At 51.4% G+C, this 27,187-nt stretch overlaps 1 protein-coding gene across 39 annotated transcripts in view; it reads left to right on the top strand.

Annotated features, from left to right (window-relative positions):
* The window catches only part of Shot (dystonin-like protein short stop), an 89,283-nt gene that overhangs the window by 34,895 nt on the left and 27,201 nt on the right, over positions 1 to 27,187 (top strand). For 19 of the 39 annotated variants that reach the window (XR_013494125.1, XM_078181577.1, XM_078181581.1 and 16 more), the window contains 11 exons: positions 6,938 to 7,217; positions 7,499 to 7,949; positions 8,042 to 8,299; positions 8,376 to 8,949; positions 9,012 to 9,035; positions 9,118 to 9,588; positions 9,675 to 10,880; positions 10,950 to 11,033; positions 12,047 to 12,268; positions 15,401 to 15,516; positions 15,588 to 25,275. Coding sequence is in view for 38 of the 39 variants with exons in the window: in XM_078181577.1 (XP_078037703.1) it covers positions 6,938 to 7,217; positions 7,499 to 7,949; positions 8,042 to 8,299; positions 8,376 to 8,949; positions 9,012 to 9,035; positions 9,118 to 9,588; positions 9,675 to 10,880; positions 10,950 to 11,033; positions 12,047 to 12,268; positions 15,401 to 15,516; positions 15,588 to 25,275 (13,374 nt within the window). In the remaining variant the exon portion in view is untranslated. Of the gene's footprint in view, positions 1 to 4,267; positions 5,129 to 6,203; positions 6,431 to 6,937; positions 7,218 to 7,498; positions 7,950 to 8,041; positions 8,300 to 8,375; positions 8,950 to 9,011; positions 9,036 to 9,117; positions 9,589 to 9,674; positions 10,881 to 10,949; positions 11,034 to 12,046; positions 12,269 to 12,796; positions 12,905 to 13,955; positions 14,038 to 15,400; positions 15,517 to 15,587; positions 25,276 to 27,187 lie in introns of those variants that run through there. The other 20 variants (XM_078181583.1, XM_078181594.1, XM_078181612.1 and 17 more) reach the window with 9 other exon arrangements.

A 27,187-nucleotide genomic window follows, 5' to 3' on the forward strand; every position in this document is an offset into this window, starting at 1 on the left:
GAAGCCGAAGCGGTTGAGAATGTTCCGAGAATCGGGGCAAGACGTGCGCGATAGTTATCGGAAGCCCGGAGTGTCGAGGAGTTAGTCTGGTCGCGGATCAAGGGGTATTCGGACGTAAATCAAACCTCCGTCTAATTATTCTTTTTTAGACTTCGTTTGCGAAAATATATTACACATTTCGCAGTAATATTCGCCTAATAATTTATCCAAATGTTACTCAATCTTTGCCTACTTCTAAACAAATTCACATGTAAATTCACCTAAATACCCATTGTCACACAGAACACTTTAAGAAGAAAAGATATGTATTTTCGACTTCCGTTGCTTACATTGTTTGTCACGAACGCTCCTCGATTACGAGATCCATGCTCTCCGCAGCCGTGTGAATGTCTGAACCGATGTACGAGCAGCTCGGAAAACGGTAATTTTCGGAAGCGCCTCGCTCCGGCGAATGAGACTTTTATCGTCGGGCGTCGAATAAAAAAGCGATCGGTGGCCGGCGGTGACGACTGTCCTTCCCGCGAGCGTTCCAGCAGACGTTACCGTTTATGGTGTTTCGCGGCGCTTGTCGTCCGAGAGCAAGTCGGAAGGTTGACAGAGAGCCGGGTCGAAACGCCGCGTGGAGGACGGCACGCGAGAATAGCACGGACAGAGAAGAGACGGACCATCGGTGCTGTTCGTCCGCGTGGGAGTAGAGGACCGACGACGGTAACGCGGACACGCAGAGCCGTATCGGTTCGGTCTCGTGACGCCCGCGCCGCGTGTCGCCCACCTTGCAATTATGATAATCGGGATCCGACCGATCGAGCCTCGAATACAGAAACGAGAATGACGCGAGCGGACAAGGTCGCCGGTAACCGACCCTCTCTCGCGCCTTCCGGAGAACCCGAAACGAGCACCTTGCCGGCTGCCTTCGGCCGCCCGGAGCAAAATTATTCAATCGCTATTGATTTCATTCGATCGGGATCTCCTTTTTCCGATCTTATCGTGTTACCGTCGAGTTGTCCGTTCTTTGGAAAGTCTCGGGGTAGACAGAGGATCCTTCCGCAATCTGAAACTGTTCGCTCCGGTGCCTGACTTTGGGCTATTCACGGGAGAACCATTATTCAATCTCTGTAACGACTCGATCGTAACTAGTAGACTATGGATTTCAATAATGATAATAATAATGCTCATTCTTAAACGTAACGATCCCTTTGTTGTACAATACAAAATAATAGCCTGTGCATAGTGCGCAGGAAAAATCAGTAACTGATGTATTAAAATTTGTTGAAGGAACATTGCCGAATCGATTGCGCGGCGGCCAGCCATCTTGCTCGTTATCGAAGGGTGGGCGCTCTCGCTTCGGAGAGCGTACTTTCGAAACGTGTCAGCTGCAGTCCCGGGTCGTTTCTCCCAACGAGTATAGCCGACGACGGGATGTCGGAAGGGCGACGCGGGTTCGCGTTTACGGCGTCGGCGAAGCGGGACGCGAAGGGCTTGCAGGCTGGCTGCGCCGGGAGACGAAACAAAACGCAGGCGGCACTCGCGAGAACTTCGGCCCCGAGAGCAAATAAACGAGCGGCTTTATGGCGGGTGTCCGTTTCCGTGAGGGTGTCCCGCGTAAATATCGGGGAGGGGGGCGGAGTTAAGTCCATTTCCTCCTCGTCCGAAAATAGTTCGACGAAAGGAGCAGAGCGCGTGCGAGCGACGACGGGCGGCCTCCTCCTCTCGGGGGGTTAAGTCCAGGTGTCGAGGAAATTGGGAGTTTCTCTCGGCAAGGGGGGACGACGAAGAATAGGAGGCGACGGGGAGCCGTCGACGGTCACGGACGATCTCTCGATTCACGCTTCTGGCCGCGCACAGGAAGCGGTGTGTGTGCCGGTGCTCTCTCGCGGCTGCTCGCTGACGTCACGTCCGGTCCCCGGTTCGCTCTCGTCCGTTCTTCTTTTTACTTTGGCCTCTCTGTTCCCCCGCAGCTCGGGGACACGCTGCGGCCCCCGAAACAGAAAAATTACGCTGCTTTTTGCCAAGCTTCGCGAATATGCATGGTCTTCGTAAAACTTTTTGTCGGAGGTGCCGTTTGCAGGGAAACAAAGTTTGTTCTTTCTTCTTTAATTTAAAAGAAAACTAGACATGGCTGCGATTTTTTTTCGCAAAGTTATAGAACTTCGAAGTAGCCCTTATTGTCGGTCAATTTTTCATCCAGGTTATTGAATACGTCTGAAAACCATCCACGAGATTATTCGATGAAAAATCCATGGTGTTGGTGTTATAACTACATAAATAAGTACGATGAAACAAGGATATTTCATTCAAGTATTTTAAGTGTTTCATTTGATACAGAGACAAATTGCCGATTGAAACGAGCGAGAGAAATCAAAGTGAAACGACGAAAAGTCGACGTAAAGTTTTCAAAACATTTTTTCCCGCCTTTCCGGCCCCAAGCGCCTTGCCATTGTTGGGCGTCGCGGCCTATTTTCGCCCGAAGCCGCGACGCGCGTCGCGCGGAGTCGCTTATTTAGGCATTGTTTTCGTACCGGCGGGTTTTCTGCGCGTAGAACAGAAACCGCGTCCCCAAGCCTGTTTGTTTTTCAGCCTGCCCCCGTCGGCGTTCGCGGCCTCGAGCGCGAGCCGACGCGTATTAATTATCCTCGCGAGCGCTCTCGAATTAGGTAAGCGGGAACGATCGAGACCGAACGCGGCGAGCAACGACGAAACGTTTACCGTGCCGCGAAACGCGTGTCGACTCTACTCAAAAGGAAAAAGAGGAAGGACGCGCGATCCACGGTGATCTGTGCAAAGATCGGCGGAGATCCGCGAGAGAAAACCGAGCCGCGAACCCCGGTGGCTCCTCTGCTCTCGGTTTTGCTCCGATGATTCGGCGCATGCGCGATCTCTACAGCACCGAGATCGCTGGATTTTCTGCCGCCTGTAACTTCCACCGGCGGGGCCCCTCCGAACGGGATCCAGACGGAAACTAGTCCTGGAATTCCAGCCGTTCTTCGAGCAAATGCTCCGGCAATTAGGATCCTGTACAACCCCTGGCAAAAACTGTTTGAACACCTTCGAACCCTTTACAGCCGATCGGCGACTCTGACTAATTGTTACATCACGGTACAAAATAATTTTCAAGTTGTCATCGACTTGTAAAAAAAGTTGACAATTTGGGAAGAGAGAAAAAATTCTCAATTTTTATTTACAAGTCGAAGGACCATTGGACAGAATTTACCGTGTTTAAAAAATTGTTAAACAGGTAACTGTGGCACACGAGCAACGAGACCGGGATTGAATTAAATCGCCGACTCTCCTGGCACGAGATCGCGGGGAAACGGGTTAACCCTTTGACATTCAACGACAAATGTGTTCCGATTCTATAGTCCGGTATCTTAACTATCATATAGGACTAGAATCTCTGTTCTTCGTTCGACCGAACGATAATTTGTCGCCTGCGTTTCTCTCGTTAATTGCATCAGTGTCGCCGGAGTCTATCGGATCATTCGGATTCCACAAAGCGGCGATTAGCATTACGGACGAAGCGAAGTATTTTCCTGTCGGAACGGAAATCGATTCCGACTGCGGCCGTTTATGCATCGGTCGCAATCAAAATGACATTAGCGATCTTATTAAGATTGTTGATGCGTCGCGCTATACATAGTTCGCTGAGATCGTGGGACGCGGTAGGACGCGTGAAACGAACGAGGATCGCGACGAGAGCGTTCGCGAATCACGAGGACGTCCACGAGGACGAGAATCGAAGGAGTAGGACGACACTCCGGCGAGGAGTTGAGTCGAGCGGAGCGTGGTGGAGAGGTGAGGAGAGGAGAGGCGAACGTCGCGGAAGCGAAGGAAGATAGGTGACGTCGTAGTGCAGGGGTGGGCAGGATGGAGCCAGCCAGCGCGCACGGTATGACAGCGATGAACCTGCAGGGGGAACGGTGGAAAAAGTGGGAAAGGACAGAGAGAAAGAGCGGCGAAGACAGACAGCGGGAGAATTAGAGGGACAAAGAGAGGGAGACAATTGAAGGAAGAATGAGAGAGAGAGAGAGAGATAGAAGCGACAGAAATAGTCAGAGTGGGGAAGCGCGAGAGGGGGACCGCTGTCGGAGGCGTCTCTCACCTGTGCGCATTTCGTTGGCCTACTCTCGCGACGGCAGCCGGATACAACGCGGCGCGCTGTCGGTTCGTTGGTACCGCGTTGGTAATTGCGACGACTGTCCTGTCGCGTCTCGTTCGCGGCGAAGCGTTAATCTCTTCGGGGCTCGGTTCTTGTTGGTCTTCGTTGGGCCGGCCGGAGCAAGCGCGTCCAGTCCGAGCCTACGACCTGACGGGACACGTGGCTAGTGGTGGAGTCTTCGCGAAGACCTACGACGCGCACCGTAGTGAGATCGTGGAAGCAACGGGGAACGAGCAAAAGAGCAAGCGACGACGAGCAAAGAGAATAATCCAACGCGCGGCGATCGTATACGACGACGAAGAACACCAAGGCCCCCGACGCAGAGAGCCAGTGGATGGCGAAAAACGATCGGTGGCCTCTGAACCCGCGTGTGTGTCGCCGTTGTCAGTCGTCCGACTCCCCACCGCCTGTGTTTACCAGTCGCTACCTGCCGCTGGCCGTCGTTCGGCCGACATTGGCCCCGCCGGTTCAGTAAACACGGGTCTCTCCGGCTCATGCAGCCGGCCGTCCTCTCCTCTCGGGGCGAGTGCTAAAAACGCGACGGTGCGGCAAATCGAGAGATCCAGTCCTCGGACGCGTGCAACGGGGCCGAGCCTCCCGGAGAGAGACTGCAGCTGCTGCCGGTCGATTCTCGATAATCGGCTTTCACGCGGCGAACGAGCCGGCCGCGACGAGCTCTCTGCCGGCCCACCGAGCTGGCGCCGGATAAGGCGAACAGCCGCTTCTCGCGAGTCGCGAGTCGCGTTCCGCGCCGATGCTAGTTTCGCGAGCACGGACGCCCGACCTTTCTCCGATCGAGAGAAGAGATGTCGATCTATCGGTTCAGCAAGGGTAGCCGCCTGTTCGTGCAGGCCACCCGCGAGGATGACCCGCGCGAGAACGTCGCAGTCGTCGCACCCGCGGCCACCACGCCCGTCAACGACGACCTCACCGCCGTTTATACCAAACGCAGACTCTCCACCGAGGTTCTAGGTAACCGCGGACGGATCACGAAGAAAACCCGACCACCGAGGCCTCGCGATCACGAATCTGGCGATTCCGCTGGGAAAATCGGTGCGAAACGCGCGCGCGAGCCGTGTGCTGTCTTGCGAAACCGTGTTGCAATAGGAAAGCGGGTGATTCTGCGTGGATACGTTGACGGTAGAAAACGAGGTTCGAACGAGAAAAAACAACAGTGGTGTTTCTTCAATTGTAGAACGTTTGCGTTGGACGGCGACGATATTTTTGTTCAGTTTTCGGTCGACGATCTCTGGCACCGCGTGTCTGACCGCGACCTCCCGTCTCTACTTAGGCACCGCAACACGTGGGTCAAACTTGTTTACGCCAGGTGTCGGAGACGGTTGTCGGTTTCGATCTTTCAAACAGTTATGAGGAATTGAAACGGTATCGGGACTAGGTCAACGCTTCGTTTGTTCAATTTCATATGCATCGAATGCGAACGAAATAATCGTCAATTAAAATATTCGTACTCAGAGTCATGTTAACGGGGGTTCCATAAACGTAGCGTTGAAACAGTTATCTTGGTTACATGCGATCCCTGATTGAGCACCGAATCACCCTCTTCCCGACTTTTACCCCCGTTTCGCAAGCGAATAGCTAATTCGACGATACAAATAATTATAAAATGAACGAACTTGCGAGCACGATAACACTGTTTCATAATGGCATGCACGATTTACGGTTCCGTTTCGCTTATCTTATCTAAGCTCGTACGAAACGTAATCAGATTACGCATAGCCGATGACAATGGAATACGGTAACGATTCGGTCCGTCGCGGGCCCACGACGGTCGTCGTTGACCCCTGATTGCAACCGAGTCGACGACAGCATTTCTAATCCTCGGAACGTAGGCTGCTAATGTCAGCGAAGCTTCGCGACAGCGGATTCGCGTCACGATCGTCACGGATGGCTCTCGAGTTAGAGGCGAGCGTAAGATCGTGACACGATTCCCCGATCGATCGGAGCGTCGATCGCGGGCCTCGGGTGTCGGGAAACGTTTTTCCGGAGGATCGACGACGGATAGAGTACTGACCCCTTGACGATTCAGGATCGTCGATCGAATCGACGAAGACTTCGAGACGCGGTGAGAACGGCACGAAACGTATCGTGACACGGATCGTTCGAAAAACGACCACTTTGACACGCGGCGAGGAGAGACGCGTGGCCGAGGATCTGACCAAACGGGCCACTTCCGGCTACCTGCAGGAAACTGCCGCTGCCTCCTCCACCGTGTCACTGAGCTGTCAGGCTTCGCCGAAACCGAAAACCGTCAGGGTAAGCGGCAATGCACCCTCGATCCTTGCTCTCGACGAGCGAATGATCGCCAATTGCATTCTAGTTTGGGCGATTCGGACCACTGGGTCTTAGGATCGACGTGAGGTCGATGTATCGAAGGGCGAACCAACCGGAAACGAGATCTATGCACGGTCGTCTATGTGTCTCTCAACACGAAACCTGTCGAGCGCTGAAAGTGCAGTGGCTCGCATTAATATCCCAACACCTTTTCAAACAGAATAACTTTCTTCAAATTAAACGAAATAATATGAAACATTTATCGAATAAGGCATATTCAATTTGTTCTTTTTTTCAGAAATTGACGGAATAAAAAACAAACGAATTTAATATGTATTTAGTTGTTAAAAGGTGTTCGAATACTTTTTGCCAAGGGTTGTAATTTCTGCGATTTTCGTAGGGAAAATGTGAAATATTTTGACCGAGATGGTAGGGAGGTCCAGTGCTACATTTTTCCGGTAATATTTAATTTGATGTGTGTCTGCGCAGATATCGGACATAGTAGTGGGACAAGAACCGAACGTCACTGCCCGAGAGGCCCTGCTGCGATGGGCCCGAAGATCGACGGCACGTTATCCTGGCGTGCGAGTGACCGACTTCACCGGATCCTGGAGAGACGGTTTGGCGTTCAGCGCGCTGATCCACCGAAACAGGCCAGACCTGGTCGACTGGAGAGGAGCTCGCACCACTCAGCCAAGAGAGCGGCTCGACCGGGTCTTCCACGTCGCGGAGCGCGAGTATGGCGTTACGAGGCTTCTCGATCCCGAAGGTAACGCTACTTTGATCGATATGCTCCTTTTTCACCTTTCAAGTTTCTCTCGTGTCGCTTCCGCTGCGAGTTCTCGTGACGCTTCAGTTCTCCTCTTTGCAGAGATAAGAGGCAGCTCCAGCCTCTTTTTGGAGAACAGCTTTTCCCATTTGTCCCCAATTCCTCGACATCCTCGAACGATCCTTGGAATCTTCGCCTTGCTCGCGACGACCTTATTCCAACCTTGGCTCGATTTCTCTCAGTTCTTCGGCTCACTTATGATTTTATCCGGTTGCCAACAGACGTGGATACTCCAGAACCGGATGAGAAGTCCTTGATAACGTACATCTCTTCGCTCTACGACGTGTTCCCCGAGCCGCCGGCGATCCACCCTCTGTACGACGCCGACGCTCAGCGTAGATCTGCCGAGTATCGCGAATTGACCAGCTCCCTTCAGCAATGGATCCGCGAGAAGATGTGCTTGATGCAGGAACGGGCATTCCCACCGACCCTGATCGAGATGAAGAAGCTGGCAGCGGACAGCGCCAAGTTCAAGAACGAGGAGGTGCCGCCGCGCTACAGGGACAAGCAGAGGCTGTCGCACATCTTCCGCGACCTGCAAAAGTACTTCGAAGCAGTCGGCGAGGTGGATATGGAGCCGGAGCTGCATATCGATGTGATCGAAAAAAATTGGAACCGTCTTATGATGCTGCACCAAGAAAGGGAACAGGCGATCATCGACGAAATCAAACGGTGAGATTGTTAACTTGATACCTTGCTTTTGGTGCTTTGGATATAGTCTACTTGTGTCTGGTTTGACTTCTGATGGTTGCTTTTTTCTGTAGACTCGAACGACTACAACGACTGGCCGAGAAGGTTCATAGAGAGATGAAGACGACCGACAACCGGCTGGAGGAGCTAGAAAGACGTGTGGAGGACGAAGCGAGGCGCCTAGATAGACTCCATCCTCTCGAGGCAAAACATGCCGGAGACCTTCTTGAACAGGACATACGAAACACTGAGATTCAGATACAGAACATCTTTACCGACGTGCATACCCTCACCGAGGGCAGATACAGCCAAGCAGCTGAGCTCCACAAAAGGTACATGCCCTTCTCGAGACTACAAGAACTATCTGAGCTTCGTCAATTGACTGACCGTTCAATTTTCCCCTTCCAGGGTCCAGAAGCTGCACCAACGATGGGTTGCTCTTCGATCTCTGCTGCACAAACGCTTGGTGCAGCCCTTGGCGGCCGTGTCTTTCCCGGTAGAAGAACGCGTGGTCACCAAACACCGCACAACTGTACACGAGACCCGGCTAGTGGATACCAATCCTCATTTCCGGGCGCTGCACGATTGCATCGATTGGTGCAGGGCCAAGATCAAGCAGCTACAGGATGCAGATTACGGATCTGATTTGACCAGCGTGCAGAACGAGTTGGAGGTTCACCAGAGGGAACATAAGAACATCGAACAGTTCCTGCCGAAGGTCGACAGATGCGTGCAGTCCAAGAACCACTTCCACGGAGAGGAGCTGACTTTGTACAGTCAGCATCTCGCCGTTCTACAAAAACTGTACTCCGAATTATTGTCCTCCTCGAACAAGAGGCTCTCCGACTTGGACACGTTGCACGATTTCATTCAGTCGGCCACTGGTGAACTGGTCTGGCTAAGTGCCAAAGAGGAGATCGAGGTGACTCGGGACTGGAGTGATAAGAACCTGAATGTGCAGACCATCGAGCAGTATTACGAGGTAGTTAATTAAGTTGTATGTTATTTGTAAGGCTCGTCTTAACATTGCTCTAATTTTACAAGCGTACGTACGGATCTGGCCTAGAGGTAATAGAAAGGAGGACTCGAGAGATTAACTGTTATAGGTAGCTAATTGAGAGGGCAGTCCTTAATTGAGAAATGTTTTTAGTCCCTGATGAGCGACCTGGAGAAACGAGAGATCCAGTTCTCGGCGGTGCAAGATCGCGGCGAGGCACTGGCACTTCAACATCACCCAGCAGCAAAGACCATAGAAGCATACATGTCCGCGATGCAGAGCCAATGGGCCTGGCTGCTGCAACTGACTCTGTGCTTGGAGGTGCACCTGAAGCACGCGGCTCAGAGCCAGCAGTTCTTCCGCGAGGTCCAGCAAGCGGAACAATGGATATCGAAGCGAGACGAGACGCTGAACACCATCTACTCGCAATCCGATTTCGAGCTGAACGAGGGCGATTCCCTTGTGAAGGGTATGCAAGAGCTGCGGGAGGAGTTGAACGCCTATAGCGACCAGATGCAAAAGTTAGTCGAGCAGGCGAAGGACATTGTGCCGATGAAGCAGCGTCGCCAGCCCGTGACCAGGCCCATGCAGGTCACCTGCGTCTGCAGTTACAAGCAAGTGAACGTGAGTCGAACGTTTTGTGATCAGTGATGGGTGACGAGATATATCTAATAGCGAATTGTCTATTGTACTAAATTAAATCGTTTCAGATGTCCATTGAGAAGGGAGAGCAGTGCACCTTGTATGACAACTCTGGCCGCATCAAGTGGCGAGTGAAGAACCAGGAGGGTGTCGAGTCGCCGGTTCCCGGTGTCTGCTTTGCTCTTCAGCCACCGGATAAGGACGCCTTGGACGCAGCGGAGAGATTGCGACGCCAATACGACAGGAGTGTCGCATTGTGGCAACGCAAGCATCTGCGGCTCAGGCAGAACATGATCTTTGCGACCATCAAGGTTGTCAAAGATTGGGATTTGCCCGCATGCCTGGCCATGGGTCAAGATCAACGCATGGTTATCAGGACAGCATTGAACGAGGACGCTGAAAAACTATTCGACGAAGGAGACCCGGCCGATCCTCAACTAAGACGGCTCAAGAGAGAAATGGCCGACGTGAATAAATTGTTCGACGAGCTAGAGAAGCGGGCCAGAGCCGAGGAGGAGTCTAAGAACGCTGGTCGTATCTTCAACGAGCAGGTGTCGGCCTTGCAGCAGGCTCTTGACGAAGCCGAGAGAATCCTAAACACCCGCATAGCGGCTGCACTGCCCAGAGACCTGGACAGCTTGGAACATCTGGTCCTTCAACATAAGGATTATGAACAAAGTCTACGTCGCTTAGCACCTGACCTTGACAGAGTGCAGCAGACCTTCCGAGGCATTACTTTGAAGACACCCGCAATGAGGAATAAATTGGACGCAGTGACCACGAAGTGGAACCACATATGGAACATCAGCAATCTCTACGTCGAGCGACTCAAATGCGTCGAGATCCTGCTGTCCAGTCTCGAGGAAAACAACAACGTAATCTCAGAGTTCGAAGTGAAGCTGGCGTCGTTTGACGAACTGCCCTCCGACATCAAGAGCTTGCAGAACGTGCTGGAAGACCTCCAGGTGCTCCAGACGGCCATCTCGCAACAGCAGTCGGCAATGGACCAGCTGAACGAGGATGCTCACAACACCAGACGTCTCGTCGAGAAGTCCAGGTCCAGTCATCGCGGACCCCACACCGACATGGACAGGTTAGACGCGGAGGTGAACCGTTTGAACGCAAGGTGGACCAACGTCTGTGGCCAGCTGGTGGATAGAGTCCGTAGCGCTGAAGCTGCCTACAGTCTAGCTCAACAATTGGAGCATGCCTATCGTAACGAGGTAGACTTCGTCGACGAGTCGTATGGTAAACTTGAAGTGGAGAACGCGAAGGTAATATTAGATATTCTACATTGATAAAAGATAGATTCGGATCTATATCGACATGTCGTTGGTTCTCAGAACTTGCTGAGCAAGGTGGTTGAACGCGCACCGGCGATCGAGGCAGTGAACATGACGGGCGGCCGATTGATCCGCGAGGGAAAGGTAAGATGAGTCTGCGAACTGGGTGTAAAGCTCGCGAGCCTTAGGCAGGCCAAGCTGGCCTATCTAGGTAGCCTTAGGTAGCCTCTTAGCTTACTGTGTATGAACGCTTGCGTGAATGGGATGTTGCGTGTGTCCGTTCTACGTCTAGAGTAGCTACACAGAACTGTCGCGCGGTTCTTCTCGCGGATGTCCCCGAATCGCGATCCCCTTTATCTGTCGCGTCCCACCTTCCGTGAAGCCCACCCCTAGATTCGGGAGGTTACGCTGCGAAGATGCTGATCCATGGACCACCGTTCGAAACCTTGGGACTACCGTTGTCATTGTGTCGCCGCTCTATCGCCACGTTGGACACTCTGCAGTCGTCGTCCATCCTTGGGTCTTTCTTCCAATGCCTTTCAGGACTCAACGTTGCCGTCTTGGACATGCTTCGACTCTCGGGCGAGTCTTGATTATTCTTTCCAGGGATCAAGGACGCTCTACATTCGTTCCTTTCCGCTTTCCGCGGCACGCTCACCGCTTGGACCGCTTGATAACGTAGTTGCTGTAGAGAACACCCGCTAACGTTAGACCCCGTCGGACTGCAATCCAAGCTTTGAACACCAACCATACACGAACTCGCTGAGGAACACACCTGCAACACGTCCTCACACTATCCTCTTAACCAGAGGCCATGGTTCACCGTGGCTCGAGCTGCACGCGAACACTTCGTCGAACACTATACGGGTCGACTCTAGGAGCTAGGAGCTTCATAGAAAGACCCCCCGGGCTTTCCTCTTTCGCTTCCGATCCTCGCGGTCCACGTAACACGAGGCGCTTGTACGCTGATAAAGGTTCGGGCTTGTAGCTTGTCCGGTGTTGTGGGGTAGACCCGGGAAGCTGCTGCTTAGAATCGCAGAGACGTATTCGAAGATCTCGGTCAGGGATTACGCTGACGGTGTAGAAGGGTAGCGACGCACAGGCGAGACCTAATACTTTTATCCTCTAACCGTAACGGCCCTAACCGACACCCCTAGATCTATGGACAGAGGCTTCGAGCGTTCAAGGAACAGTTGGAAGACCTGTGCCCGTCGTTGGACGCCTCGATCAAGAAACCCAGGAGAGAGTTCACCTCTGTGGTCGAAGACGTCGCCAGGGACCTGGACCATCTGAACAAGAAGTACACCAATCTGGTCAACATCCTCCAGGACCGAGTTAGGCAAATGGCCGCCGCGCACCCTGAGGACGCGTCTCTGCAGGTGAGTCCTTTTCTTCTTTCTTTCATGGTTGGTATAGCTAGATACATTTAGCTACAGAGTTCAAATATCTATTACAGTTCTGTAACAATATTATCTAGCCAACTGCACATTCTTCCAGCTACACAGTGTCTTGCTATCTCTACAATTCTGTAGCTACAATATTGAACCATCTTTAAATTCTTAACTATCGGGTTGTCTATAGAGTTCACGAGCTAGTTCGTGTAGCTAGTGTCTCTTATGTCCATCTAGCGTTCGTTTCGTGAATACGTGATCCAGTAGCGTTCCATTGAGGAAACTGGATCGTTTATTTGCGCAACGGATAACAGCTGTGGTCGCGTAGTTTCGTTCTTCCCGCCTCGGAATCGATACGCGTACTCGCGCACAGGAAACGAGAGGGGGCGAGAGGAGAGGAGAAAGCGACGGCGCAGAGCGTGAATCGTTGCAGTTGGCACTCGTTCGGGTTCGGCTCGCCGTCTCCGTAGGTGGTGCGCAAACTTCGAGAGCCGGCGGTCTGGTGCCGACCGCGATTCCTAAGATTCCGTTTGTTATTCCGGGCGAGAGATGCGCGCGGACAGCGGCCTTCGGGGCTCCAGAAATTCGACGACGACGATGCCGGGCATCAGGATCGTGCGAAAGGTGCGATAGGATAGCACCGTGAAAAACTAGGACCTGTTAGGCACATTTTCCTCTCGTATTCCTGCCTTCTAATGCGGAGCGACTTGGAGCGATCCTCGGTGACCCGGTGGACCGGGTGGGGACCTCTCCTGTTCGTCACGTGTCGGAGAGCGGTGGGAGCACGTGCGCTGACTTAGTCATCGATTACGTTGGCCTTAATTTTACATGCTGACAGCCGAGGCCGCCGGAATGTTCCATGCTCTCGAACAGACGTGCGTCGGCTTTCGCGACCGGCATTTCTGAATAGAAACGACCCATAATGCGCCGGCGCTTCGACAAACTGCACCTCGAACGTGCCAGAAATCGCACGAACCGTCGAAACGTACTCCTCCACGGGATCGATCTTGTCCAGTTCGCTCGTTGCAACTACAATTGCAACTTCCCCGGTCGCACCTTAGACTTCAGTCTTTTCTGCGATTTTTCATTTATTTCTCGTTTGATAACGGAGACTAAAGTTTTCAATCAACGTAAAGAACTTTCAACGGCTTTTCACAAATATCTGATGACGTGCATATAAAATTTCAGAAAGAAAATTTTCGTTATTAATAATCGTATTGTCGCGTCTGCTGCGAAGATTTTGCAGGCATTTCTGCGGCCCCGTAGACCGCCGCGTGGGCGAGTATCGACGAGGATCGATACGCGTCGACACACCGGGACTAGATTACGGCGGTTCAGTTTAACGTTTAAGCGATTTCTCGTAGCATATGGGCATACCGAGGTTCGCATGTTTACGAGGCGACGTAATAGTCCCGGCCTCCGGTGCTGGTAGTTTCGTGAAAGCGAGCGTAGAGAACGCTGGCTGGTCAGTAAACGAGTACGCGGCGTTGCTAAAAAAAGACTCTGACTTGGTCGCTTCTCGTTTACGAGTTTACGAGGCTTCTTGCCAACTCGAGGCGAGTCAGTCGACACGTTGCACTCCGTCTTGATCGAACGCGAACGCTTGTTTTGCGGGATCATGGTCTCGCGGGGAGGCACGGGAGTGGGACAGCGATTATCGGGAGAGGTTCGCGTAACGCGCGTCTAATCTGTTATTGCCGCAATCGTTGCCGGCCGGTGGACTAATGATGACGATCGACAAGAGGCTCTTCAACGTGGTAATTCATCCTGCTGCTCTACTGTTGTCGCTTCGTGTTTTAGGAAACTGCGATCTCCGATCAGATGCTGATTCATTCGGTTTTGCAACTCGCAGAAATTCTGGAATACTGTTATCTATTAGAGAACATTATCAATAATTCTTAATTACATTGTGTGGAGTGGGCGGTAGCCAAGGATCGTTTGTGCTTTTTAAATTATAGAGAAGACAAGCAAAATCCATCGGGAAGGTCAATAATAGGGTGAAATTTATTCGTATAATTACATATCTCATTTACCGACTTGAAGAGGCCGACACGACGAGTATAATTACATGGGTGAAAGGTTTGGGAAAGTCTCAAGCGTTTTGATGGATGTTCTGAACACTTGAAAAAAATCCACGTTCGGTTAATTGAATCGCAAATTCTTTCCCGTGGCAGGAGATTAAGCCCTCCCCTTTGATCGGACGCGTTGCTCGCGTGACTGAAAGGTTGTTTCGTGGGATGTGGGACGATTGCTTAAACCGCGAGGATAGCCGGTGATTAGCGGCCGTTTCGCGAGGTATTATCCGTGATCGCGATTCTATTTCGCGGATCCAATTAGCAGGAAGTTTTAGCGATTTTAGGGCTAAGGTCAGCCCTCCCTCGATCTCTTTGCCTCTCGTCCTTTTCCTCGCTCTGTCTTCCTGCCTTGAGAAAACCGCAACGCCAAGAGTCGTTCACAGAGATTGATCGAGCTGGACGCGTGAAACGCAACACACCTCCGGTTTGAGAAGCCACTTACTAAGTTTGGGCTCTTTCCCAATTCCTTAACGATCGTGTCAGCCGGCGGGCACGGTCTTTCTAAATGCGGACTCGCGATAATTACCATCTGAAGCCGTTCGTTATCGGTGGAGACGTTCATCGTCATGAACGCCGATGACGAAACATCGTATGTTACACCCCCGTCGAGAACCGTCAGCTGCCGGTTTTTGTAAACAGAAATGGTATCCGGCATTATGAAATCTGTACTGGTTTCTTCGTCATTTGCATAATTATTCCGACCATGTACTTTGTATACGTGAGTTTTATTGTGATATGTGGGTGTGTCCATCGTTGGGACCTTCCGCAGGCGAATTCTTTTTGGCGTGGGCGGCTCGCTTGCAAACGACTTTTGCAAGTGTCTTTATGATAATCGGAGAGTCACTTGCGCCGCCCACATTTTTCAAACTCGAGAGTGACAGATGCAGATTCGTTTGAAACTTTCTATAATGGACTTTCTCTACTTCCCTTGTCCACTTAATTTACTGAATCCTTTATGCTAATGGACGGAGATATTTAGTTTCCTTTCCATAGCCTCTTAGAATACTAAAACGTACCTAATGAGAATATTTTTTCAACTTTGCAGCGGGCTCTGCAGGAGCAACGGCCGCTCAGAACGTTCCGCACAGAATTCAACATCTACGAGAGTAGCAGTTCAGAGGAGCGATTTACCTCGACGACGACGCACTATACGCAATCGCAGTAAGTAGACGCCGTAAAACTAGCTTTCATGGACGTCTTAACTTTGTATTTAATAAACGAACTTGTCGCAGGTACAGTCTAGAACGGCACGAGAGGACGGAAAGGACAGAGAGAACCGAGACGATCGTCTCGGACACGGTGCGACGGTCTAGCTCGCAGGAGGGCAGATCAGTGCTCGATAGCTCGGCGCTGGATCGCGAGGAACTCGACAAAGAGAAGACGGTTCGTCGACGGGAAGATGAGGATAAACGGGAGGAAAGAAGCATGGACCGAGAGGAGTCTATGTGGTCGAGGGCGAGCAGCGCGAGCGGCGGCAGCGTACAGTTTAGCGAGATTAGGAGCGTGAAGCGAATAGAAAGGGCGGAGGAGGGTGTAGGTACAGACAACGTGATCGAGGCTAGGGGTATCGTAGATCCGAGGACGGGTAACGTGTTGACGGTGGGCGAGGCTATCAGCCTTCGAATTTTGGACGTTAGGAGGGGTAGGATAGCGTGCTCTCGGGATGGCCGAAAGACCGTCACGATCGAGGAGGCGGCGCGCGAGAAGATAATCGACTCGCGGCTCGCGGATCGTCTTCTGGGTCCGTGCGGCTTCGACGAGGAGGGACGACCGGTGTCTCTGCTCGAGGCGATCCAGCGGGAACTCTACGACGCGGAGAAACCGGACGGGACCGGGGACAGAGCGAAGGTAACATACAGTCAAGGGCCCGTTAGCGATGCGAGCCACGCGAGCAATGCGAACGAGGCCCTAGATCCGGTTAGCGTAGCCGATGCGATGAGTCCGCGAGTAGGATCCGCGATGGACCCACACACGGGACAGCTCGTCACCGAGGACGGCGAGAGGCTGTCGATAGAGGAGGCGCACGCCAGAGGTTACCTGGCCAAGCTAGATGTCACCGTGACCGTCAAGAGGAACGCGTTGCCCCTTTCCGACGCGATATCCCAGGGCCTAGTCGACGAAACCTTGGGCCGGGTCCTAGATCGTGTCACTGGCGAGAGTTACACGATCGACCAGGCGGTCGAGAAAGGCATCCTGGATCCCACCGCGAGGGAGATAGTCGACGCTAGGAACGACACTAAGGTTACGTTACCGGAAGCTATGCATCTCGGAATTATCAATCCAAAAACCGGCAAGTACATGCATGGCTTGACCATGGAAAAGCTGTCGCTGAAGGAGGCACGCAGGAGGAAGCTGATAGCGAAGCCCATGACTCTAAAAGACTGCAGGGACTCGGAGATGATCGACGAGACTGGAAGGATAACCAGTCCAGCGCACAGAACCAAGTTAACTGTCACCGAGGCGATAGAGAGAGGTGTTCTAGATGGAGATAGGTTGAATTCTATTGTAGATGCGAGGACAGGCGAGGCTGTTACGCTTTCGGAGGCTTTGAATCGTGGATTAATTGATCCGCAGAAGGCTACCTACAGAGACAAGGATGCCGAGCTAGGTCTATCGGAAGCTGTAGAAAAGGGTCTCGTCACCTCGCTGGCACAGAAGACAATATTCGATGTGGATGGTTTTAGAGATCCTCTGACAGGGGAGTACGTTAGCTTGAACGTTGCTCTACTGAAAGGTTTGATCAGCTCAAAGGCTGGAGGCAGCTATATTGTGGATCCCAACACTGGAGAAACCGTCTCGCTGGCAGAAGCGGAAGAGCGAGGCTACGTGAGGCCAGAAGTGTCCGAGATGTTGAACAGAGGAATAGGCATCATAGAAGAGGGCAAAGAGATCACACTGCTCGAGGCGGTGTTTTCCGAACTCTTAGATCCCAAGACTGGTCTGCTGTTAGATCCCAGAACTAAGAAGCCAGTGTCCCTGGAGAACTCGCTAAAACGGGGTCTGATCTCTTCGGATGGCGCAGCCCTGCTCACAGGCTTATTGAACGTCACTGTCACCACGCAGACGGTGACAAAGATCAGAGAGGTTCATACTGCAGACATTGAAAGAGGAATCAGAAAAGAAGACAGTTCTTTCGTGGAAGAAACGATGCATGTTCCAAATGCCTTTGAAACGAGGAGCAGCGTTCCGAAAGCCATAGGCACTACCACGACTATCATTGCTAAAGATAGGGTGATTTCAACATCACAGGTGAAGGGAACAACGGTGATTAACATTAGGGACAATTCGATAGAAAGTGTATCCGATGCTGAAGAGAACTCGTTGAAACCATCTTGGTCTAGATCGAGAAAGGACACTGAGTCGGATCAGAATTCGAGCTTCGATTCCACAGTGGACTCAGTGAGCAGAGAAGACCGTTCTTCAGCAGAGAGGAGAGTGTTTGAGCTTCCCACGGACGGTTGGTCTCTGTCCGAGGCGATTGAAAGGAAACTGTTCGATCCTACTTCAGGTCTCTTCATCATCCCTGGAACGGACAGATTGGTCTCGTTCGAAGAGTGCGTCAAGTTAAGAATAATAGACCCAAATTCGAGTTTCGTGATTGACCCGAACAATGGCAGGAAGGTGTCCCTGCTGAGGAGCCTGGAGAAGAACATTTTAGACTCCACCGGACATTATTGTGTCCCTGAGAAAATTACCATGAAGGAAGCAATCGAAAAAGGGTTCGTCATTTTCGAGAACAAGCATACCGAAGTGGAGAACTCGCAGAGGCTGTTGAGGATCACCAAACTCTCCGGCGAACCTGACAAGTTGGAGTTGTCTAGACAAGATGATCCATCGAGGCCGTTGGAGATCAAGATCAATGAAGCTAGTCACGCGATACCCGATCCTGTTAGAGTTTCGAAGGGTCTAATCTACGACCCAAGCACAGCTCTAGTCATATCTACCGAAACTGGAAGATCCAGTGAGCTCTTGTCTGCGCTGTTCGAAGGCACTCTGCCGGCCGAGGTAGTGGTTGTAAAAGATCCGGACTCAGGAAAGGACATGGGCATAGTAGAGGCAATCGAGAGAGGTATAGTGGACGCGCAGACGACAGAGTACAAGCTTGACGAGAACAGGAAGATATCTCTGCTAGACGCGGCCAAGTTCGGCATAGTCTCCGTGCTCGGTTCACCGTTGGTTCCAGTAACAGCCACATCTCCGACGATGGAGATCTCAGACTTCCAGAAGGCTGAAACCGAGAGGAGGATAATCGGAGAAGAAGCGTCGTATGCCGAACCCGGAGATACACCAGGTAAACCAACCACTTCTACTTCTATTTCCGAGCTGGACTCGGCGATAGGGACCGGATCAATGATAGACTCTGTGATCGATTCTTCGCCCACAGCAGCGACCAGCGAAGAGCACTCGGTGTCGAGAACAGATGGAGATGCTGAAGAGCCGAAATATAAAGTGACTGTTAGCAAAGCGGTGGTGACGGATTTGGACGGCGCAGCGAAACCCGTGGTGCTTCAGAAGATGAGAAAGAGGGTAGTGAAGACCAAGGAAGCTCTGGAGAGTGGCCTAATTGATGCAGAAACTGCAGAGATCTTCGCAGAGAATATGGGTGTGCGAGACGGAGCAACTGTGAGTCTGTCGGCAGCGATCAAGAGTAAAAAGATCGATGCAGCATCTGGAAAAATTGTCGATCCTCAAAGAGGAGACATTCTCAGCATCGGAGAAGCTGTCGAACGCGGAATCTTGGACCCTGAGAGTGCAGACGTTCTTGTGCCTCTAGCGAAGAGCCTCTCCATCCCTGGATTGTACAAACAGGGTCTCCTAGACCCTGAAGAAGGCAAGGTTGTTCACCCAGAGACAGGTGCGCGGTTGACTCTGAGGGAAGCCATCCTATGCGAGATTGTAGACCCTCTGTCACAGCTGACCTGCTCGGATGGTCGCACGGATACCCTCCGCAACGCTATAAACTCTAACCTAATCGACCCTGAAAAATCTTTGATAAAGACCAGCGGCGGTGACAGTGTAAGCTTGATGAAGGCTGTTGAGAGCAATGTGTTCAATGTCTCTGAGAACAGTGAGCAACAGATCCCACCTGCTGGAATGACTTTTGCTGTGGCCTTAGAAAGGGGACTAATCGATGCCAGTGGAACTCAGATCAAGCATCCGCTAACGGACGAACGTCTGCTGTTAGAGGATGCCATCAAGGGCAATTTCATCATGTCTTTGCCTGGTCCTGTTACCTCTGATAGCATGGAAGTGACCAAAGCCTTGGAAGCGGGCCTGATCGACAGGGAGAAGGGAGTATTCGTTCATCCAACAACTGGAACCCCGGTACCTATATTCGAAGCCATTGAATCAGGCTTGCTGGTCGTAAAACCACCAACCAGTATCACCACTACCACCGCAAGTGGTATCACTGAGACCATCACCTCTTACCACACGGTGACCACCAAGACCTTGGGAATTCTATCTGGCTACGAGCTCGTGAACGCAGCAGAAATAAGGAACACTGAGACCGGGGAGAAGATCAGCATAGAGGAAGCTAGGAGTAGAGGCATTGTCAGGGATGAGTCTGAGCGACGAGAAGAGTTTACTACCAAAGATATCAAAATGACTTTCGACGACGCCTTGAAGAATGGACTTGTAGATGTCGCAACTGGTACCTATACAGATCCATCGACAGGAGTTACCATGCCTATCCAACACGCCATTGAAAACGGTCTTCTGGATATTCCTGTAGACAAGTCTGATGCCACTGCAGTCATCAAGAAAATTGAAAGTGTTTACGATGAGAGTGCTGGTAGGTTTGTGGACCCTGAAACCAAGAAGGCCTATACACTTACCGAAGCGATGGAGACAGGACTGGTTGATCCCAACACTGTGGTGTACGATGCCAGGACAGCAGAGGCTGTGACCACCAAGGAAGCAGTTGCCAGGGGTATCATAGACCCTGCTACAGGGAAGATGAAGGACACGGGTGGCCGTGGAGGCGTCAACTTGGCACAGGCTGCGACGTTTGGACTATTGGCAGTGGTAGCTGCGCCTGTGATCGCTGGAAAAGCAGTGTACGATGCTGTCAAGGATGCCGCTACTAGCAAAGACAAAAGCAAAGAGTCTAGCAAGCCTAAAACACAAAGTGAAACCTTGTCACGCCCGATGATAGAGAAAAAGAGTTTGCCAGCTGGATTGGAGATGCAATCGACAGTGCCTGGTAGACAAACGGCTGAGTCACCGTTACAAAAATCCATCAAAGAAAGGGAGCAAGTAGAGACAAAGCCGATAAATGAACAGTCAGAGAAACCAGAGGATTCGAAGCAACAGATTGCGTCCAAAGAACCGGAAGCATTATCAGTGACAGAAACCGACACGTCTTTGATAACAGAACTTCAAAAGACGAAGATGGAAGAGACTTTGACGAGTCCAGCCACGAAAGAAGACGTATTAGAGACACAAGTACAGAGAATAGAGGAATCACAGGCTCAACAGAAGAGTCGAGAAGTGTCATCAGAGGATGCATTACCACAGGCAAAGGAAAAGATTACACAGCCACTTGTTCAGGAAGAAAAGTTTGAGAACAAGATTGAGAACCAACGCAGGGAAGAGGAAAGCTCTGAGGGGATATCAAAGACAGAGATCGGTGAAGAAGTAGAAAAGCAAGTGGAAGCTGCAGAACGTAAAGAATTTAAAGAAAGTAAGGAACCTGATGAACTTAAAGAATCTAAAGAACTTAAAGAACCTAAACAACTGAAAGAACCTACAGAACTTAAAGAAACTAAAGAACCTACAGAACTTAAAGAACCTAAAGAAGGTAAAGAACTTGAAGAATCTAAAGAACGTAAAGAACTTGAAGAATCTAAAGAACGTAAAGAACTTGAAGAACCTAAAGAACCTGAAGACCTTAAAGAACTTACTGAACTTAAAGAATCTAAAGACCTGAAAGAATTTAAAGAACTTAAAGCACCTGAAGAATTAAAAGAACCTGGAGAAGCCAGAGAACCTGAAGAACTTAAAGAACAGGAGACTGATCGGGACCAAACAGAGCCTGTGAGAGGAAAGAGGTTCCTGATCGAAGTCAATCCTAATTTAACAGCCAAAGACCTGGTTGCTCGCGGAGCCTACGATCTAGAGAAAGAGAAGTTTGTGGATCCAGAAACAGGAGACATAGTTCCATTCAACGACTTTGTAATCCATCTAGGCATGCTGGACCCATATCGCGTGATAGTAAAAGATCTGTCTGCGGATACATACGTTCCTCTTCGCGAAGCGATCTCGAAGCCATTGGTGGACAGGAATGTGGGCTATATGGTGGATCCGAAAACAGGCAAGAAGATTCCGTTCTTCGAGGCGGTGAAACTGGGTCTGATAAAGCAAATGGAGCCTTCCGAGGCTGTCGTAACTGCTGGTCAAGAGTGCCTGACTTTCCGGGAGGCTGTGGAGGATGCACTGTTCGACCCTGAGACCTGCGAAGTCCGGGATCCTGCTTCCAACAGGATGCTGAAGTTGAATGAAGCGATAGATGCAGGTTTGATCGACAGCAGCTCTATCTGCGTCAGAGATCCAGTCAGCGACGAGGTACAAACTCTTCAAGAACTGCTAGAGTCTGGTGGAGAGGTGGACCTGGAAGACGCCTTTGCCAAAGGATTGGTAGCTCCCAAGTCTCGCAAGCCAATCTCCCTGGAGGCCGCCATAAGAAAGGGCCTGTATTCCGAGGATAGCGGGAAAATCTTAGACACGTTAACCGACCAGGAGATAGACGTCGAAGAAAGTGTCCGCAGAGGATTGATAGACGCATTCATCAGCGAGTGCGAGGACACAAAAGCCGGAACATTTTTGTCCCTGGAAGAAGCTCTGGGCGAGTCGAAGCTGCTAGACCCCAGCACAGGTCGTCTACGGGACACAAAGACAGGAGAATCGCTACCATTGAACGTAGCCTTGAAGAAAGGCATCATAGCCACCACAAGTTTTGTTCCGTCATTAATCGACGCCATCGTTCAGGAGTACTATTGTCCAACAACTGGCCTGGTTGCCAATCCGACGACAGGAGAAGAAACCACGTTGAAAGAAGCTCTGGAAAGCGGCTACGTCGACGGAGAGACAACAGTGGTCAGAGACGACCGCAACGACAGAGTCTTGTCTCTGCAGGAGGCAGAGGAGAACGAATTGATCGATCTTGAGAAGGGAATCCTGATCTCGCCGCATCCGATGACGCTGGACGTCGCCTACGAGAAAGGATACATCCTCAGCACCGTGAAACCGTGGTCTTTGCAGGAAGCCTTAGCTCACCAATCTTACGACCCTGAGAAAGGTACCTTCGTCATAGATAGGGAGAGTTACACTCTTGAGAATGCGCTGGAATTGGGTCTCATTGCTAGAGACAGTCCTTCGGTGAAGGACCCGAAGAACAACGAGATTATCTCTCTTGGCGAAGCTATCAAGCAGGGTCTGATAGACCCTAAGACAGGTACAGCTATCGATCCATCCACCAGTACACCATTGTCTTTAACAGATGCCCTAGACCGGGGACTCATCGTGCCAGCCAAAAGGAAGATCTCCCTCCCAGAGGCGGTGTTCAAAGGTCTCTACGAACCAACAACTGGTCGCTTCATTGTTCCTGAGACGAGAGAGAAGCTGCCCACGGACCGTGCTATCAAGGCAGGCGTAATAGATCCCAGCACAGCCGTGGTAGTTCGCCAGATTGACGGCAAGGCTATTACATTCGACAAGGCTATCAAAGAACTGATTGTTGACCCGAAGACCGGTACGGTGACCAACGAGAAAGGAAGGCGACTAGACTTCCGAGAGGCGCTGGAGCACGGTCTGCTTCTCGAGGCGAGAAGACCGATGACATTTAGCGAAGCCATCTCCAAAGGGATCTTCGATGAGAGGACGAACATGTTCCTCGATCCTCAGTCGGGTGTTTATCTGAGTCTGTTGGAGGCGATCCGGAGGAACCTGATCGACGCAAACTCCGTAACCGTGAAGGACGGCAGGAGCGGTTTCAGAGAAAGGATATCGTTGTTGGAAGCCATCAAGACAGGCTACGTTGATGGCCTGACCGGCAAGGTGAACGTTACCGCTGACTCCGACATGTCGTTGCAGGAGGCCTACCAGGCTGGTTTGATAGTAGATCACAGAGCAGCCGTGTCCCTGCAAAGAGCGATCCATCAAGGTCTCTACGACGATCATACTGGCAAGATCACGGACCCCAGCACTGGAAGATCGGTTACCTTGCACGAGGCCATGAGGAACTGCCTAGTGAGTCCAACGTTGCCCTGCTACTGGGATAAGAGAGCCGATAGACTGCTCTCGTTGGCCGAGACCTGCAGAGCTGGAGTGATAGACAGAAGATCAGGGATGTTCAAGGAGCCTGGAGCCAACAGGACAGTGTCACTGAGCCTGGCTCTGCAACTGGGCCTGATAGTCGACATCGAGACAACGGAGTTCACTCTGCACCAAGCAATCACAATGAACATCTACGAGCCAGCGACCGGCAAGTTCGTGCACCCCTCAACCAATAGAAAGCTGACTTTGTCGGAAGCTTGCCGGTCGGAGCTGATAGACCCCGTAGCTTCGATCGTCAAAGACGTTAGAATTGACAAATACGTATCGCTGACCGACGCCATCTCGTCAGGAGTGATCGACGACACCCGTGGCACCTACAACGCCGTTCCAGAGAAGCCTATAGACCTGAAGGAGGCCTTGAAGAAGGGACACATCGTGCCTTCGAAAATGCCGCTTAGCATAGAGGAAGCAGTGGTCAGCGAACTCTATCGTTCGCAAACCGGGCTGTTCGTGGATCCTCGCAACAACGAGCCTCTAGATTTGATCCGCGCCTTCGACGCTGCTCTCCTAGATCCCGACACCACAGCCCTGAAGGACGCCACCACCGGCCAGATCACGCCTATCTCCGTCGGCATCAAGACGGGAGCCATAGACGTTCCCCATGGCCGCGTCCTGGACTCAAAGACAAGACGCGCGTATCCCATAGACGTGGCCCTGGAAAGAGGCCTTCTAGTCACTCTGGAAAAGCCCTTAACGCATCAGCCTAGACGAAGCTTAACCCGTAAGGACGAACCCAAGCGAGAGTACACCCTTCAAGGAGCGATCGAGAGTCGCCTGATAGACCCTGAAACTGCTGTAGTCAGAGATCCGAAGAGTGGCAGGTTCGTCACCGTGAACACTGCTCTGGCGAACGGCGTCCTAGACCCAGCCAGCAAAGGGATCATCGAGTCCGTTACGCCGAAAACACCTGACGGCAAGCCTGCCCCTCGATTCGTTAAGTTCGGAGATGTGGAAGTATTCTTCACGAGGCCTCTGACCTTCGAGGAGGCCCTGGAGAACGGCACGTTGTGCGTGGAAACTGGAAAAGTGACCGACCCGAGGACCAGCGAGCTGGTGACGTTGAAAGAGGCTGTAGGCCTTGGAATCGTTGACGCCGACTCCGCGTTGATCAAAGACACGAAGAAGAAGAAGCTGGTCAAGCTGGCCGAGGCCATCAGGAAGGGCCTGATGGACGCCGATAAAGGAAACGTGCTAGAGACGATGAGCTCTCGGCTCTATCCTTTGGCGAAGGCCCTCGACGAGGAGCTCCTGATCACGCCGAAACGAGGCCTCTCCTTCATAGAGACCCTGCAGTTCGGACTGTACGACCCGGTGTCAGGCACGTTCGAAGACCCGTTCCGCGTCGCGTCCGCCCTAGATCGTAGACCGGCCACGCTGACCGAAGCGATCGAGGCCGGCTCGATCGATCCGTCCAGCACCGTGATCAAAGAACCCGGGACCGGTAATGTCGTTAGCTTGTTAGAGGCGATTAGCACCGGGATAGTAGACCCTATAGAGGGCAGGCTATGCGGGGACCCATCGGGAAAGAGGCTTGACTTCGCGAAAGCCCTGGACCAGGGTTATATTCTCACCGCAGAAGCTAGGGTAAGTGGCACTCTTTCTAGCCTCTTCTTTTTCTTCTTCTTCTTCTTCTTTTTCTCCCTCTTCTACTACTTCTCTGTCTTCTGTCTATCTCTGTCTCATGCACTCCGTCGTTCCACGACGCTTATTAGATTGGTGCACATGAAATGCTACCCTTTTTTGATTTCCATCGCTTCGCGACCCCTCCGTCGCGTACCTCTCTGTCTCTTAACATCTCTTTGCACAGTTCAACGATGTAGCAATTTTTAGAAATTTTACAGATTCACGAATTAATGTTCAGAGAATTTCAAAGTGTTGAGAGAACTGATAAACGGTCGACGAAGGAACAGAGGGGCGCCAAGTCGATGGAAGTAGTATCCCCGTGACATCCTTGATTTTTTTCAAATAGGCTTGTTGCATTGTTCTAGAAATTTCGAAATCGCAACCGTTCAAAGATATTTTTTTAGACCAGTAATTTAGCACACCGCGGGTACCGTCGAAGCGTAGTGCATTCGAATTCGACCACTAATTTTTGGAATTTCGCATAAAAGTAAAATCATGCACGTGTCCCGTGTCTATTTCGTGAGCACCAAAACCGTTCCACCCGTGTCACACTCAACTACCTTGGAGTCGCTCGCCCACCTCCCACCTGTTTCCCCTCTACGTTCTACTAACACGCTCTCTCTCTCTCGTTTCATTTTTCTCTTAATTCTCCCCAGACTCTTAATCCTCGAATTTTCTTCTAATTTCTAACCGCTTGCCAAAGGGTTATGGATCGTTATTGTACGCTTACCGCGATATGCATCTTGTCGCCTATCGCTCTACGTGTGCGACGATAGCCGACACACCGATAGCGTCTCTCTCGCGACTGTCTCTCACACCTGTCACTACCGGGCGACGCTTGCCGGTAGCCTGTCAGCCGGCGCCTATCAAGCAGAGATGTCGTAGCCAAATTAAAACACATCGATTACGTGATCATCGTCATCGTTCATCGCTCGACCGGCATCGAATGATATATCCTGCATGGATAACTCTATCGACCGCGTTCTAACGTTAGCCAGCGATCGAGACGCTGCATGGGATATACATACATAGATCGCCAGGGGATCCAGGATCGATTCATTTTCTCTCTCACCATATTTCCTACTCTCCCGATCGCTCTCGCTCACTCACTCTCTATCACGCGCGACTCATTCACACCTTCGTCACGTAACAGGGGGCTAATACCACTCATTAACGACTGTCACTAATCACCGGTTCACCGACCGTGTCCGCGAGAAACCGAACAGTTCGTTTACTGATAACTTTACTGATAACTCGCGCGGTTCACTAAACTTCGTCCAACGTTTGTCGCCTGATCGCATCGGCAATGCTAACTCGATCATAGTGTTAATAATAACGTTTGTTGTAATGTGCACGTTGGCTCGACGGACGGTCCGTGCTCTCCTTTCGATCCATTATCACGTGGTTCCCGTTAAAGTCGTTGAAGTTACGAAGATCCTTTCTCAATAAATTTATCGATTCAAGCACAAGTCAGAAACAGAAACGTTGAAAAATCTGAATGTAATCTGTCTTGTCGTTCTTCTAAAGCTTTTAGCGCTCGATAGGTGTAGCGTTAACGAAGAAACTTTGAAAGCAGAGCATGGTACCGTCGCAAGGAGATAATGTATTAACGCGTGTCGCGAGCGGACCGCAGCGAGTACGGATTCCGTTGACGAATTAATTTGTTTGAAATCGCGGTCTGCTCGTGACGGTCTGTTGTATCACGGGTGTAACCGATTTCGATCGAATCGACAGCGACTAGTCGTGGCCACGTGTTACGCCAACGGGTTGCCATAAATCAACGCCGACAGTCACACCGGACTCACCATCCCGTATTAATCGCCACACATATCCGAATCGACATGGTCATTCGAATAATCACGAGACGGCCGGA

This window comes from Augochlora pura, chromosome 5, assembly GCF_028453695.1.
Source record: "Augochlora pura isolate Apur16 chromosome 5, APUR_v2.2.1, whole genome shotgun sequence".
NCBI classification, from domain to species: Eukaryota; Metazoa; Arthropoda; class Insecta; order Hymenoptera; family Halictidae; genus Augochlora; species Augochlora pura.